Consider the following 13012-nt stretch of genomic DNA (forward strand, 5'->3'; position numbering starts at 1 on the left):
CCATACCAGTTATTGTAAGCCTCTGACTCCGTACTCTCGAAGTATCCAACAATCGCTACAGGAACAGCATCAATAGCAGCTTCCAACTCCTCCTTTGTAGCATAGGTGACAGCCACAGGTCCAGACTTCTTCTTCATGTAGTTTACAATGTCCTCCTTAGAACGACCCGAATCATAGTCCACAGCGTTTCCATTCTTGAAGAACTTCAAAGTAGGATATCCCTTAATAGCAAATCTCTTGCTCAGCTTGGGGCAAGCGGTAGCATCAACCTCAGCCAGATACAGAGGAGGATTAAGCTCCTTCAGTTCCTTAGCAGCGGCGGCATACTCAGGAGCAAGTTTCTTGCAGTGACCGCACCACTAGACGCTAATCTAATAAATACTTCACTTACAGGAGCATAAAACTTAACAAGCAAGCTCTCATGCTGCTTGATAGCCTCATCAAAGTTATCATCGTTCAAAACCAGAACACCATCGTTTTCAGCGAACTCAGCAAATGCGAGTGCAAATATAAGCAGAAGTGCAGTAAATCTCATCTACAATATGAGAGCAGAGACAAAGAATATCCATACAATTCACAAGTTGATTTATGAAAGACGATGAAGAAATGCAAATGTATAGTGGTTCTTGGTAATTATGATTCACTAGACAATAGTATTACTACATAGAATAGTGATGGGATGAATGGCAAATAATCAAAATCGTCGGAACAGACTGTGATTTCCATGGTCTAGTAGGACATTGTGTCAGATTCGTCAACTTGTGTGTGATTGCTGATAGTATAAGCAAACCTATAAGATTCACCAAACAGTTGATTAACTTGATTGCTTTTTGTTTCCGAACTCATTGACAGAAGAGTGAATGAGACTCATTAAAACCGGCAACTAGATGACGCCTGTATGATATCATTGTTCATTCAAGAAACGGATGATGCTCCAGACATTTCACCGTCCAAATAAGAATGCTTTGTGAGAAATTAAGGATTCAATAAACAAAACTATGTAACCCGATATGACTGTATTGCATAGGAATCAAAGTTAGAATCAACAAAGTGTCTACCGTCAACAAACAACCTCTAAAGTGTCATGTAATCCTGATATACCCCTTCAGACACATCATCACATTCTGTTAGAACCTCCTCCCAATAATCTCTAGCCCTACTACTGTTCTCAACACACTTCGTTTTTAACCAATTCTGAATACTCTTTTGATTCTTCTGCAAATGGTCGTGTGAATTCATAAGTAACCTCACAGAATCTCTTTCATTTGCTATCCTCGTAAAAATAGGGATATGAGCCTCTCGCTATTCCTTACCCACTCCACTCATTCCTACAGTCATCTTAGTTTGTTGAGGACTAAATGAATTTGTTGTTTTATCATACCACTGTAAGGATTGACTTATAGAAGCTTGTTCTTGTCGTAGAATATCAATAGATGATAATGGAAGTAATAGAGGATCACTAACGATTCTGGAATGAAGGAGAATTCAATATACAGAGAAAAGGATATAGATTTGTGTAGAGCGTATTTGAAAAGAACTTTGAATTACAGGAATACACAATTCGATTCATATTATTGTTATAAACTCTGGAAACAATACTCTAGAATCAAAGATAGATCGATATGTTACAATCTTACAGCTTGTTGCAGGAACTGAAGAATGACTTGATTCATACAACTTCTTCCATGAGAATAATGGTTCTTGATTTCCAATATAACTCTCTTTTGGATCAACTGGAGGATTTGGAATAATCTCGGTAGAATAAGAAAGATTGAGAATGCAACGCTTTCCACCTAAGGAATACTGATTGATCAACTGTCGCATCGTAAGACGGCGGTGATTCATCTGACGACAACTATAAATGAGGCAGACTATACAGGCCAACACTGCTAAAGCAGAGTCTAGACAACATGCTGTCATCACGGGAGAGGATGTGCTACAAGAGACTAATGAACTATGACGAATCGATTCCATCAGACAGAGGGCTTGATTACATTGAGAGTCAAATGAATTCGTTCGCTTCATCATATCCATACTAATCATAGCCTTGACTCCTTCCTCATGTAGATAATCTGATATGACAGAACTTGCATTCCAACCAAGAGCACAATCTTCTATCAGCAATACACCACTGATTGCATCTGCTTGTTCCAATTGCCACCGAATCTTCTCTTGAAGGATTTCGATTTGCTGTCTATTCTACAGGAATATGAATACAATAAGAAATACTTGGAAGGCTTGCTCAAACATGACAACATCACAAATGGGATTTATGAATAAGCGATTCTGATTCATCTCAACAATTGAATGAGGAGAGAATGTAAAATCGTATGCATGAGACCAATGAGTCTAAACCTAAAGAAAAAGAAATGAATTCACAAGAAACATATTTGACTGGGTAGAATAGCGGTCCACGTATTGGACTTTGGAAGAACTACTTATCAATCAAATGAACATGAAAAGTACGAGTCAAGAACGGATGTAACAGATTTAATTTCATCCTCTGTCGTCTCTAGCAACGACTTTTCTCCTGTTTGAGGATTGATCTCACCGAAGCCCACTATTTATATGACATACGGTATTTACTTATTACTGGTATTATCACAGATCACACATCGAGGAAGAAAGGTACCATCTCTTGTTTCCCTCATAAATATATTTGGATTCAATTGAATACAATCTTTATTCCGCAGTTCCCATTGAACATGTTCATTCTAGAGCTAAACACTGGATTGACGATATCTACTTGGAGATTCCAAAAATGGGAACCAACACGATTGGCATCATTTCCAAATTGCAATACAATAATTTCAGACATAATACCTAACTGGAATAGAATTGCACATACAGCAGTTATTCTTAATATTGTTATCAAACACTATTATCACTTGATAGTTTACTCAGAATGAGTAGAATATCATATATATGTATTTTCCTTGTTACAATACTAACCTTCATCATTTGTATGAATGTTAAGTAAGTTACTTGAGTTCAGATTTGAATGATCTTATTTGATATAGATTCGCAAGAAGTTTAGTATTGCTTAATAACATAAGTCCAAAAAGGTCTATGGAAATTCTACTCCAGGAATCAATTCCAACTGAGCCAAGTCAGTTATTACCAACTACCCTAAGTAGTGGTGATCATGAATATATCAATATTACCGCTCCTCCTATTGTACCTGGTGAAGCGGTACAGATTCATCAGCAGAAGTCAAGTGAATCTGAAATAAATCCGCAGAAACTACGAATCCTTGGAGGTATTCCGTTTTTGGTGGATGACAGTTCCTTCGAGATGCAACCTTTACGCAATCCTGCTATTGCTATTGTTGCATGCTCAAGACTAGAGTCTATCATCAACTCCTTATCGAATCTCCTGAATCTAAAAGGGGTTGAAGAATTCACTATCTATGTATCCTTAGGATGCCCTCATATAGTTTCGTATTCTGTTTTTGTGTATCTTCTTATTGATTGATAGATCTTTCTCAATTCAGCTGGTTATTTGCTAACGCAAAAGAAGAGGGTGAATGTTGTTGAGTTTAATGATATATCTATTCCATATAAGGCTACTCCATTTCTTCGAATCCATCGTCATTACGTTCATCTTCTTCATCTTCTATTTGAAGAACATAATCACTCGCATGTCCTACTTCTAGAAGATGATTTGCTTGTATCGCCAACTGCTCTAAGCTTCATCAACCAAACTGCAGTCATTCTTGATCATGATCCAACCTTGCTCTGTATTTCGCTTTTCAATGACAATGCGTTAGAATAGCAATTATTGATTACTAACAGATATGCTGAAACTCCCGATCCAACAGTCATTCGTCGTGGTTCGCATTTCCCTAATCTGGGTATGTTTTTCAATCATGAGGGATATCGCCGAGTATGGAATATCACTCAAGTCACCTTCACTACGAATGGATGGGATCATTGGCTCCGAACTCGGGCAGAAGAGCTTGGATTAGAGTGTCTATTCCCAGCGTTACCCCGTGTTCTCCATCAGAAGAACTCTATCGGAACCACTGTAAAACAAGGCGATCGTTCTATTCTCCATTTGATGCCCTTCTTACGGGATTCAAACGTATGTGTTGAGTGTTCTTATTACTGTAGGAAGTCGATCTCGGGAATCTTTCATATCTTCTAGCATCAAACTATGATAGGACAATTGCTAGATTGTTCTCAGATCCATCAACAGAGAATGGTGTATTTAGGAATCTTCAACTTTCAATACCAGAGTTAGTTACAGGGAAGAAGCAATATGACGTATCTGTGAATGAGAAATTATCGTGGTCAAATCTTGCACATCAATTAGGATATAATGAGAATGAAATAGTGATTCTATCGTTTGGTGATGATTCCAAATTAGTGAAAATTGAATCAGATCCGAATGTTAAAGTTATTGTTGTTCTGGTGACGGAGGAGTATTACTCACAATATGTTTCAATTCTGCATATTGCTAAGTCACCTCGTTGTATGCACAAAGGAGTTTTATTCCTTCAATACAAAAATCGACCTCTGATTTTTGTGAATCGTCGTGAGGCATGGTCCATTTTACCAACTGCTGTAAGTGTGATTCTTTCTCTTATTTGAAGAGTGCGGTGTTTTTCAACCATCATTCTAAGGTTGTTACTGCTAACCTTGATGAGACCTGTCATGAGGCTTGCTTACGTATCTCAACAACTACTTCGCGCTACGTATGTAACGAGAATCAACTTCAATTTCTGAATCATTGTGAAGTCATTCGACAGTACTTCCCTTGTGAGAGAGGATGCGAACATGAAGTAGGCCAAGATCTTCCTGTTTATGTCAACTCATCAGGACTTAATACCCATGGACTTTGTTTATTCTCAACCGATGTCCAGCCAATTTGTGACTATTCTATTTCTGTCACACAACGATTATGTACCTGTACAGAAGCTAGTACGATTGTTCATTATGGTTTTTCGCCTTCAATTCTTATTGTGACACGACAAGCTCAAACACAAATGCGGTTACGAAAACATAAATATACTGTTTGTTACAAACATTGTACACAACTAATGATTCTTTATCTTCACTCGATTCCTTTCGTTCTGTTTCGTCCATGATATCCTGCATTCGAGATTGAGGAATTCCAGAAATGATACGGATTGTATCTACCACCATATTGGATTTTGTCGTTACCGGCTTGTCAGCATATCCAGGAATATCCAAAACCGAGTATATATCATTGTTCGACCTATATTCCAACAAGCAACAAAACAATACCATCGAATTCCTGATAAATGAAAAAACTCGAAAATGCTCTTCAGAGTGGATTTGAAAAAGGGATTATAAAACTTGAAACTGGCATCTCTACGACTAATCCATCTCCACTAATGCGACTTCAGATATCCAATACGATAGTAATGATCAGCCTCATATTGGGTGAGATTGAGAAGAATATTGTCCATGAATCGTTTTGCCAGAGAAATCGTATTTAAGGTATCGATAAGAACACACAAAAAACAGACAATAAACCAGACGGATGACGATTTCGTTGCAAACAACAAGGACATATTCGCATACCGGATAAGGATAAACCAACAGACATAATCCATTAAAAGACTGAACATAAGAAAAAAGGAATACTGAATCTGATTATTGTACCCAATACACTGATTGAGAAGGATAGAGTGGTGATCGTAACGAATTACACACCGATAGCATTTTGAACAATGGTATGTGCGCAATGGGCGTCGACTACAGCAATCAGAACAAATGATTCCAGCTTTCTGTTTCTTTCGTTCTTCTTCACTGATTAGAGACTGACTCTCTTCGTTCTCTGTGTTGAGATCAAGATATCCGGGATCACGAAGAGAAGTCCAGATCATAAACACTAACCTTAGGATTCCGAATATATATAACACATAAATGACGATTCTCTTTCTTGAGACGATCGAAATCGATACACAAACTACGGTTTAAACGAGACTAATGCGAATACTGAACAATGTGAAAAGAATAGACATCCCAATCATACTACGAAAGAAGTATTGAATAATTGGGGACGCATTTATCAGTACCATATGCATTACTGCATAGTACCTTTTGTACAACTGATTGATGATAGGTTGAATGTAAGTACGTACCAAATTAAAGATGGTACTGATTACCCGCATTTTCCTTTGTTCGTTCTATCATGCAAGTAAAAAGAATGGGCATTCGGAACCGAATAATCGGCAGCCCAAAGCCGAATTACCTACTTTCTAAACAAACAGGGTTTAGGCTATTTTTGCGAAAATATAATAGAATCTTTTGTTTCAAACTGACTTGTGTCCCAGTCTTCCGAAGTATTAGGCAAAGTTGGTAAGGGAGGAAACCGAAGGACCAACAGAGTAATGTCATCGGAAGAAGCGCAAGTTTTTACCCATCGTTCAAATCTACATCAAACTAATCGAAGAAAAGTACATGTTTACAACTGAAGTCACTACAGTTTTTGCAAGGTCTGTAGAATATCGTACGCTGCATGAAAGTTCATCTGGAGTGCAAAAATTCCAGACTCCATCACTTCCACACAAGATACTGTTTAGCCCACATACAATATGTTTGCGAGTGATTTCTCCCTTAGCAATCACTCCAACAGATTCTAAGTATTAGATTAAGAGACGATTACCACCAGCTAATGCATCTCCTACAGAACGAGAAAATGCAGCACCTGGATACCCACAATTCTTCAAATAGATTCGAGGAGGGTCATCAAGAGAGTAACTCTGATGATCATGATGCATCAGCCGATTATCCGAAGGCATCCGATCGGCAAGTGTAAAAACATCACCTCCATACGCCGTAACACGAGAACGTTCATCCTATGGTTCATCTCTCTTCCCAGTTCTACATCTCGTACAGGAGTTTGATCAATGGAGAGAGGAAATGCAAATACTTGATCTGAAGTACAATAACCAGCTACACAACGACTATCACCAACATTAACACAAGTTATTGTTGAATCCATAATTGATACACAAATAGCTGTAGTACCACTGTTTGTCTAGAACTCAAAATTGTTGGTAAAAGATACATCATCCAAACCGCCAGTATATTTCTTATCATGCATTTGTTTGTTACATTCTTCTAAACTATTTGATATGAGTTCTCCAACACTCTGTTCTGAGTCAAACGAATGTCTTGTAGACATCACAAGATCCATCTACATATTAATCATCTATAAAGTTCTACATATTCTTTGCAGGCTATCGAACATTCACCACCATACTCGCCATGTCCGTCAAATACACCCAAAAAGACTCCATTCAGTTCCTTATTATTGCTACTGAAAGTAATAGGTAAAAGTGAATAAGCATCTTGGGTTGTTCGTGTCTCCTCAGCAGGATAATAACCGTATTTTGTGACACAGACATACTCGAGATTGATTGTTTCTCCCTATATGTGAAATCATCGATATTGTATGTAACATGAACATCCAGTGGAATGGTTCCTTCTTGAATATAACAGGTTCGAAACCAGTATTCTACTCCTGGACTCATATGTTTACGGTTCATATCTCTGAAAACAAGAGGTATCAACTTGATGTCCTCATCTGTCAGCTCAGAATATCGTGTTATCCTAGACTGCTGACAACCCATCTTTCCTGATAGCAACGGAGAATGAGTGATATTGCAGTGGCAATTATGTGGTAAAGGATTTAGTATCCGTATTGGAAACTCCAACATGACTACAGTATAAAATGAAGTCTGTTTGATCCGCAAATGACTGTTACGAAATCGAATCAATTCTATGGCAATCCATACTCGAATCAATTTGTTAGCTCCTATTGATTGGGATCTGCAAATATCTTCCTGCCTCAAACAACACAAAATGGTTATCTTAGGTGTGACACTTCTGTATGTTTTGCTCCTTATAAGGGTTTCTAATGGAGAAGAGTTCACTTGTCATGAGTCTTCAACCATTCTTCATACAAACACACAGTGTTTATCTGTGACATGGAGTGTGGCAAGAGTTATTTCTACCGAAAACAGAGATCCTTCATCGTATGCGCCAAGTGTTGCGTCTCTTGATACACAAGAACAGATGGTCACAGTACTATTCTTCTTACTTTTTAATCTATAGAACTTGTATAACAATTATACACAACAGATATCGCTTTCTTCCTCTTGCTCCCAAAAGCTACTCAACTTTGTTTGCACAAATGCTTACCCATATTGTCCTGTACCATATGCCTGTATGGATCGGTGGGGTGAATTCATCGATAGATGCATCCTACTGGAGAGCTTGTCGAAGTGAGTGTTTGTCCATTCAGAAGAATTGTGGACCCATTCCCAACCTGAATTGTGATGATTATGAAGAGAATGACTTCTTCTGCTATCGAATTCTTGGGAGTGTATTCATTATCCTGTTGATGTTACATAGTCCCAATTCCAGCTTTCGTTCTCAGAGAGTGACCGATTCGCTGTCCTTGTATATTGGCTTTCGTTTGGAATCAATCTTTTGCTATTATGCTGTTTCAGTTATTTTTTATACTATGGAAGCAGCGTGTCGACTCTTCACAAGTTCTTTGCAGGTGTATTGTTTTTGAAGATGGTAGATATACCAACTTTCTCAACAACTAGATCTCTTCGTGTGTTAATGCAGTCACATTCAAAGGAGTAGCAGACAATTTTGGTGTAGGTAACTACTATGGAGGATTGGCTGTTATTTGTCTTCAGCTCCTAGCAACAACTTTTGATTTGTTTTTCTTTCTTCTTCTTTCTAAGGGATGGTGCGTAATCTATACTTCCTTGCTATTTTCGGAATGGGTTCGCTACTACATTCTGGGTATCCTTGTCTATTGTTCGGATGGATTTATGCTGATCTTCAACATGGAAACATCAGCATCTTTGTTTTATCACATGATGTGCTTGGGAATTTTCCTTCTCTTATTTATTGACATGATAGCTTCTGATTCCTGTTGGATTCTTCTTTCGTAGTTATTTGTAGTTATGCTTTTCAAGACGAGGTTACGAATGGAACGTATCTTCCGAGATGGGTTAAATCCTTATACGCATATTACGTATATTTGTCTTTTTATTCTTATCTAGATTCCAGAAGTACCGCTATGCTTATATCATCCGCATCTTATTGTGGCTTCGCTTGGGCTTTATGCTGATTCGTCATGGTCTTTTCCCTCTACTTCAGGTCAATCAAAGTCGAGTTGCTGTGACTTTGTTAGCCACTCTCTCCGATACACTATTGTTATCGGTGATCCTCATTCTATATCCTCTCTTGTCATCTTCTTTGTTTTCCTTCATTCTGAACATTAATCCCTTCAGATAAGAATACGATCTTTTTGACAGGCGTGAGTGATGAATCTGACTTTGTTGTTCTTGTTTCGGTTATCTTGACAAGATGGATGTACGTAGCCAATATATCTGGCAATGTGTAGGAAAGAAGGTGATTCGATTGAACAGGAAAGAGAAATCATCTTGGTGTTTCCGGATGACAACAATCCGTATGGGCTAGGAACGGCTGCGATGCCTTTAACTCTAGAAGAGCGAGGAGAACTGGCTGTTTGAAGAGTCACTTCCTTTCTTGATTTGTACCATTGACATTTGTTTCTTCCTATATCATTATGAATCGAATCTATCAGTCTTTTAGGAATGAATTGCACACCAAAACTGCGCTTTCAACAGTACTTCGGACTCAATTCATTCGTTCAATCATTCAAGTCCCTAGAGATGCTATTTCAATCTCTTTTGTTCGTTCACCTGGTCCAGGTCGGAATTGTTGATAATGATGAGTGAAAGGTGGACAGAATGTGAATAAAGTGAATACAAAGGCAGAAGCACGGTTCAATGTTTATTCGGCGTCCTGGTTACCTAGGTACTGATAGGAGGATGAATGTCTCTCTAGAGATGTGAAAGATCGATTTGTTAAGCAGGAACGAAATAATATTAATGGGGATGGAGAGTTTGTAATTACTGCGAATGAGGAACGTTCCCAAAGTCGGAACCGTGAAATTGTGTTGCAGAAGATCCAGGAACGAGTCAATCAAGCTGCTGTTCCTCCAAAGGAACGGAAACTGAAGACAGGTGGGAATGAAACTCTTCAATCACTTCTAGAAGTAAACGAGAAGGTAAAACAAAAGTGGGTAGAAGATAAACGACACCGCTCGGAAGTAAAACAACGGCGGAAGGGGAAAGAAAACATGGTTGAACATTTCTAACTTGTTTAGGATAAACAAGATACAAAGCAATATATAAGAAAACCTTGTTGCTAAGCGCTTAATCAGAGCTTGAATCAGAACTCGAATCAGCCTTCTTGCTCTTCTTTCCGCTCTTCTTGGTAGGTTTCTTTGCAGCCTTCTTACCCTTCTTGGGCTTCTTGTCAGAGTCACTGCTGTCACTCTCCTCCTCAGAACTCTCCTCGCTGCTCTCCTCAGAACTATCATCACTCTCACTTTCCTCCTCAGAACTCTCTTCACTGCTCTCCTCCTCACTTTCCTCAGAGCTCTCTTCCTTCTTACTCTTCTTTGCAGCCTTCTTACCCTTCTTGGGCTTCTTATCGGAATCACTGCTGTCACTCTCCTCCTCGGAACTATTTTCCTCCTCAGAACTCTCCTCTTCCTCGCTTTCCTCCTCACCTAGGTCGCGTACACGGTTCTCATCAACACTAGCCAGACCCAACTCTTTGGCAGCCTTCTCAGCCTCTTCCATATTCACCTTCTGCAGCTCAGGCACGTAGTTACGCCACACATTGGCCATCTGCTTACTGTACTGCCACTCCACCTGAAGCAGATCCAGAACCATATTACGAATCATACTCATCTTCTGCTTACGGAACTCCTCCAGCACTTCATTGATCTTCTCAGTGATTGTATTCAGCTTCTTCTTCAGCTTACCAGCTCTCTTTTTGTATTTCTCGATCTCATCCTCAGCAGCCGCTCTCTTCGCGCTCTTGCCAGGAGTAGCTACAATCTTCTTCAGATTCGCCTTCGCCTTCTTCAGTCCATTGTAAGCATCCTGATAGTTGGACAGAATCAAAGAACGACGACCGATGGTTACCTTCACCTCGTTCAGAAGCAGCAACAGACGGCGCATCGGATCCACGAAGGCCTTCTGCTCACGAGAACACTTCTCGCCCCACAGCTGCGACAGCACTCCGTAGGCATCGTTCATGCTTCGCATGGCATCACCCACAACATCCTGCTGAAGCTGACCCATCAGATTCAGGGCAACACCAGCATCCAGCAGGTTTGTGCCGTACTCACGCTGCAAATCAATATACTCCTGAGCATGGTTTGCCAATGAATCCACTTGTACAGACAAATCATTCATGTACTCCACATAACGAGCCAGCTTCTCATCCTCCTTGCTCAGAGGAGTCTCTCCTCCCATTTGCTTCTCCACAGTCTTCTGCACCTGAGATCCAACACGGCCAATTCCACTTCCGACCATCTTCAGCAGCTTCATTCCAGCCTCCATAGGGTTACCCTTCAGCTCCTCACGAAGGGACTGTTTCGTCTCAGCCTTCTCCTCGTTAAACTTCTCATCATCAGCAGTCAAGAAAGAGCGCAGACGCTTACTCTCCTTCAACAGAGGATGTGTGCACACCTCACGAACAAACGACTGGAGAGAAGAACGACGACTCTCCACGAAATCGATTTCAAAACGGTTCATCGTGTTCTTCTCAGGCATGGGAGGAATAATAGCATAAGGATAATCCGTGGCAAGAATGTCATGAAGCCACAGGAAGTCACTGTAACGACGAATTACAGTGCACTGACTATAGCTGTACTTGGGATTCGTTGTGGTTGTGTTCACCGTGTACACAACATACGAAGACATACCATCAGCAATACGAGTAGGGTTCGTCACACTGATCTCAAACTCAGGCTAACAAATTATCCAATCAACCATCAATCACCTTTGTCTCGGGCATAGGGGCAGCAGCAGGGATAGAAACCACATCACGAGATGGGATTGTAACAATGGGCTCAGCAGGAGTAGCAGCAGGAGCAACAGCAGGAGCTTCTTCCACCACAGGAGCAGCCGGAGCTTCCGTAGCTGGCGCAGCAGCTTCAGCTGCAGCAGGAGCATCTACAACTTCCACAGGAGCATCAACCTTATCTACAGCAAAGTAAGAACAAGAACCTCAATACACCTAACGAATCATACAAACACATATTAGAGTTCAAACTACATACCGTTTTCAGACATTTGTTATAAGAGAGGGAAGATTTCTGTTGTGAAGAGAGATCATCTAAGGCTCATGAGAGGGAATCACATTATGATAAAGAGAGTATGAATAGAAGCTCAATAGAGGGTTGCAAAATGGATTCACAGTGTTTATTCGTTGGTATTCTGCTTATTAAGTTACTTCTCGTGAGGAACCATATACTGAATAGCAGGTACTCTAAAAGACACAAGGTTCGCCACTTTTTGAGATGTCTAAACACTATTAAGTTTTGAAGCAGTTATCTATTTTGCACGACTTTAATATCATTTCTATCAATATAGAGCAAAGTACATAGAATAATGGTGAAAATTATACAAGCTTGGAGTAATACATTAACCGCTCTCTGAATTCGTTCAACCAATCATCAGAAGGATCTAATTCTTCAAGCCCTTTCGTATTTGTGGAAGGAAGACTCAGAGATTGTTTTAAAAATGAGGTAAGTTGTTTGATTCTTCATTGGAATGTCTTTTTCTCACATTTTGTAGTAAGGTTAACAGCGAAATTCTGAGCAAGGCTTTGGACACTCTTCTTGACTTCTCTGCTGGTAAGGAGGTCGAGGTTGATGGAGAGAAGCTTCAGTTCAGGTCACTCTTAAGCAGATTGATCCTGCCAAGGATAAGCGTTTCTCTGGTTCTTTCCAGCTTCCTAATCCTACTCGCTCTCACATGGATGTCTGTATCTTTGTGAACGATAAGCATGAGCAGATTTGCAAGAAGGAAGGAATTCCCTGCATGAACGTTGATGAGATCACCAATCTCAACAAGAACAAGAAGTTGATCCGTAAGCTGGCCAAGAAGTATGATGCTTTCCTCGCTTCT

General features: G+C 39.8%; 8 protein-coding genes across 8 annotated transcripts; 3 read left to right on the forward strand and 5 right to left on the reverse strand.

The window, feature by feature from the left end:
• JH06_3931 (protein disulfide-isomerase) lies at nt 1-535 on the reverse strand (the record flags this gene model as incomplete). Its single annotated transcript, XM_014670338.1, has 2 exons — nt 1-359; nt 392-535. Coding segments are annotated over 2 exons (503 nt in total), but the record flags the coding sequence as incomplete, so codon positions are not given.
• Nucleotides 536-1459: 924 nt separating this feature from the next.
• JH06_3932 (hypothetical protein) lies at nt 1460-2818 on the reverse strand (the record flags this gene model as incomplete). The annotated part of the gene is made up of 7 exons (XM_014670339.1): nt 1460-1600; nt 1630-2199; nt 2230-2349; nt 2380-2434; nt 2467-2560; nt 2594-2714; nt 2747-2818. 7 exons carry the CDS (start codon nt 2816-2818, stop codon nt 1460-1462), a joined length of 1173 nt encoding a protein of 390 aa, XP_014525825.1.
• A 251-nt stretch (nt 2819-3069) lies between these two features.
• On the forward strand, nt 3070-4592 carry JH06_3933 (alpha-mannosyl-glycoprotein 2-beta-n-acetylglucosaminyltransferase-like protein; the record flags this gene model as incomplete). Its single annotated transcript, XM_014670340.1, has 4 exons — nt 3070-3447; nt 3478-3764; nt 3795-4083; nt 4113-4592. The coding sequence occupies 4 exons, from the start codon at nt 3070-3072 to the stop codon at nt 4590-4592; spliced, it is 1434 nt and encodes a 477-aa protein (XP_014525826.1).
• Nucleotides 4593-4958: 366 nt separating this feature from the next.
• JH06_3934 (palmitoyltransferase) lies at nt 4959-6001 on the reverse strand (the record flags this gene model as incomplete). The annotated part of the gene is made up of 5 exons (XM_014670341.1): nt 4959-5220; nt 5250-5336; nt 5367-5859; nt 5891-5937; nt 5973-6001. 5 exons carry the CDS (start codon nt 5999-6001, stop codon nt 4959-4961), a joined length of 918 nt encoding a protein of 305 aa, XP_014525827.1.
• Nucleotides 6002-6249: 248 nt separating this feature from the next.
• Nucleotides 6250-7507, reverse strand: JH06_3935 (AGC protein kinase; the record flags this gene model as incomplete). The annotated part of the gene is made up of 7 exons (XM_014670342.1): nt 6250-6403; nt 6432-6609; nt 6637-6829; nt 6859-7011; nt 7042-7170; nt 7200-7403; nt 7436-7507. 7 exons carry the CDS (start codon nt 7505-7507, stop codon nt 6250-6252), a joined length of 1083 nt encoding a protein of 360 aa, XP_014525828.1.
• Nucleotides 7508-9588: 2081 nt separating this feature from the next.
• Nucleotides 9589-10182, forward strand: JH06_3936 (peptidyl-tRNA hydrolase mitochondrial; the record flags this gene model as incomplete). Its single annotated transcript, XM_014670343.1, has 3 exons — nt 9589-9733; nt 9764-9806; nt 9870-10182. The coding sequence occupies 3 exons, from the start codon at nt 9589-9591 to the stop codon at nt 10180-10182; spliced, it is 501 nt and encodes a 166-aa protein (XP_014525829.1).
• Nucleotides 10183-10240: 58 nt separating this feature from the next.
• On the reverse strand, nt 10241-11803 carry JH06_3937 (hypothetical protein; the record flags this gene model as incomplete). The annotated part of the gene is given in 2 exon segments (XM_014670344.1): nt 10241-11741; nt 11754-11803. The coding sequence occupies 2 exon segments, from the start codon at nt 11801-11803 to the stop codon at nt 10241-10243; spliced, it is 1551 nt and encodes a 516-aa protein (XP_014525830.1).
• An 822-nt stretch (nt 11804-12625) lies between these two features.
• JH06_3938 (60S ribosomal protein L10) lies at nt 12626-13012 on the forward strand (the record flags this gene model as incomplete). The annotated part of the gene is made up of 3 exons (XM_014670345.1): nt 12626-12630; nt 12680-12752; nt 12779-13012. Coding segments are annotated over 3 exons (312 nt in total), but the record flags the coding sequence as incomplete, so codon positions are not given.

Source organism: Blastocystis sp. subtype 4, assembly GCF_000743755.1.
Source record: "Blastocystis sp. subtype 4 strain WR1 chromosome Unknown seqid_0289, whole genome shotgun sequence".
Taxonomy (NCBI): Eukaryota; class Bigyra; order Opalinata; family Blastocystidae; genus Blastocystis; species Blastocystis sp. subtype 4.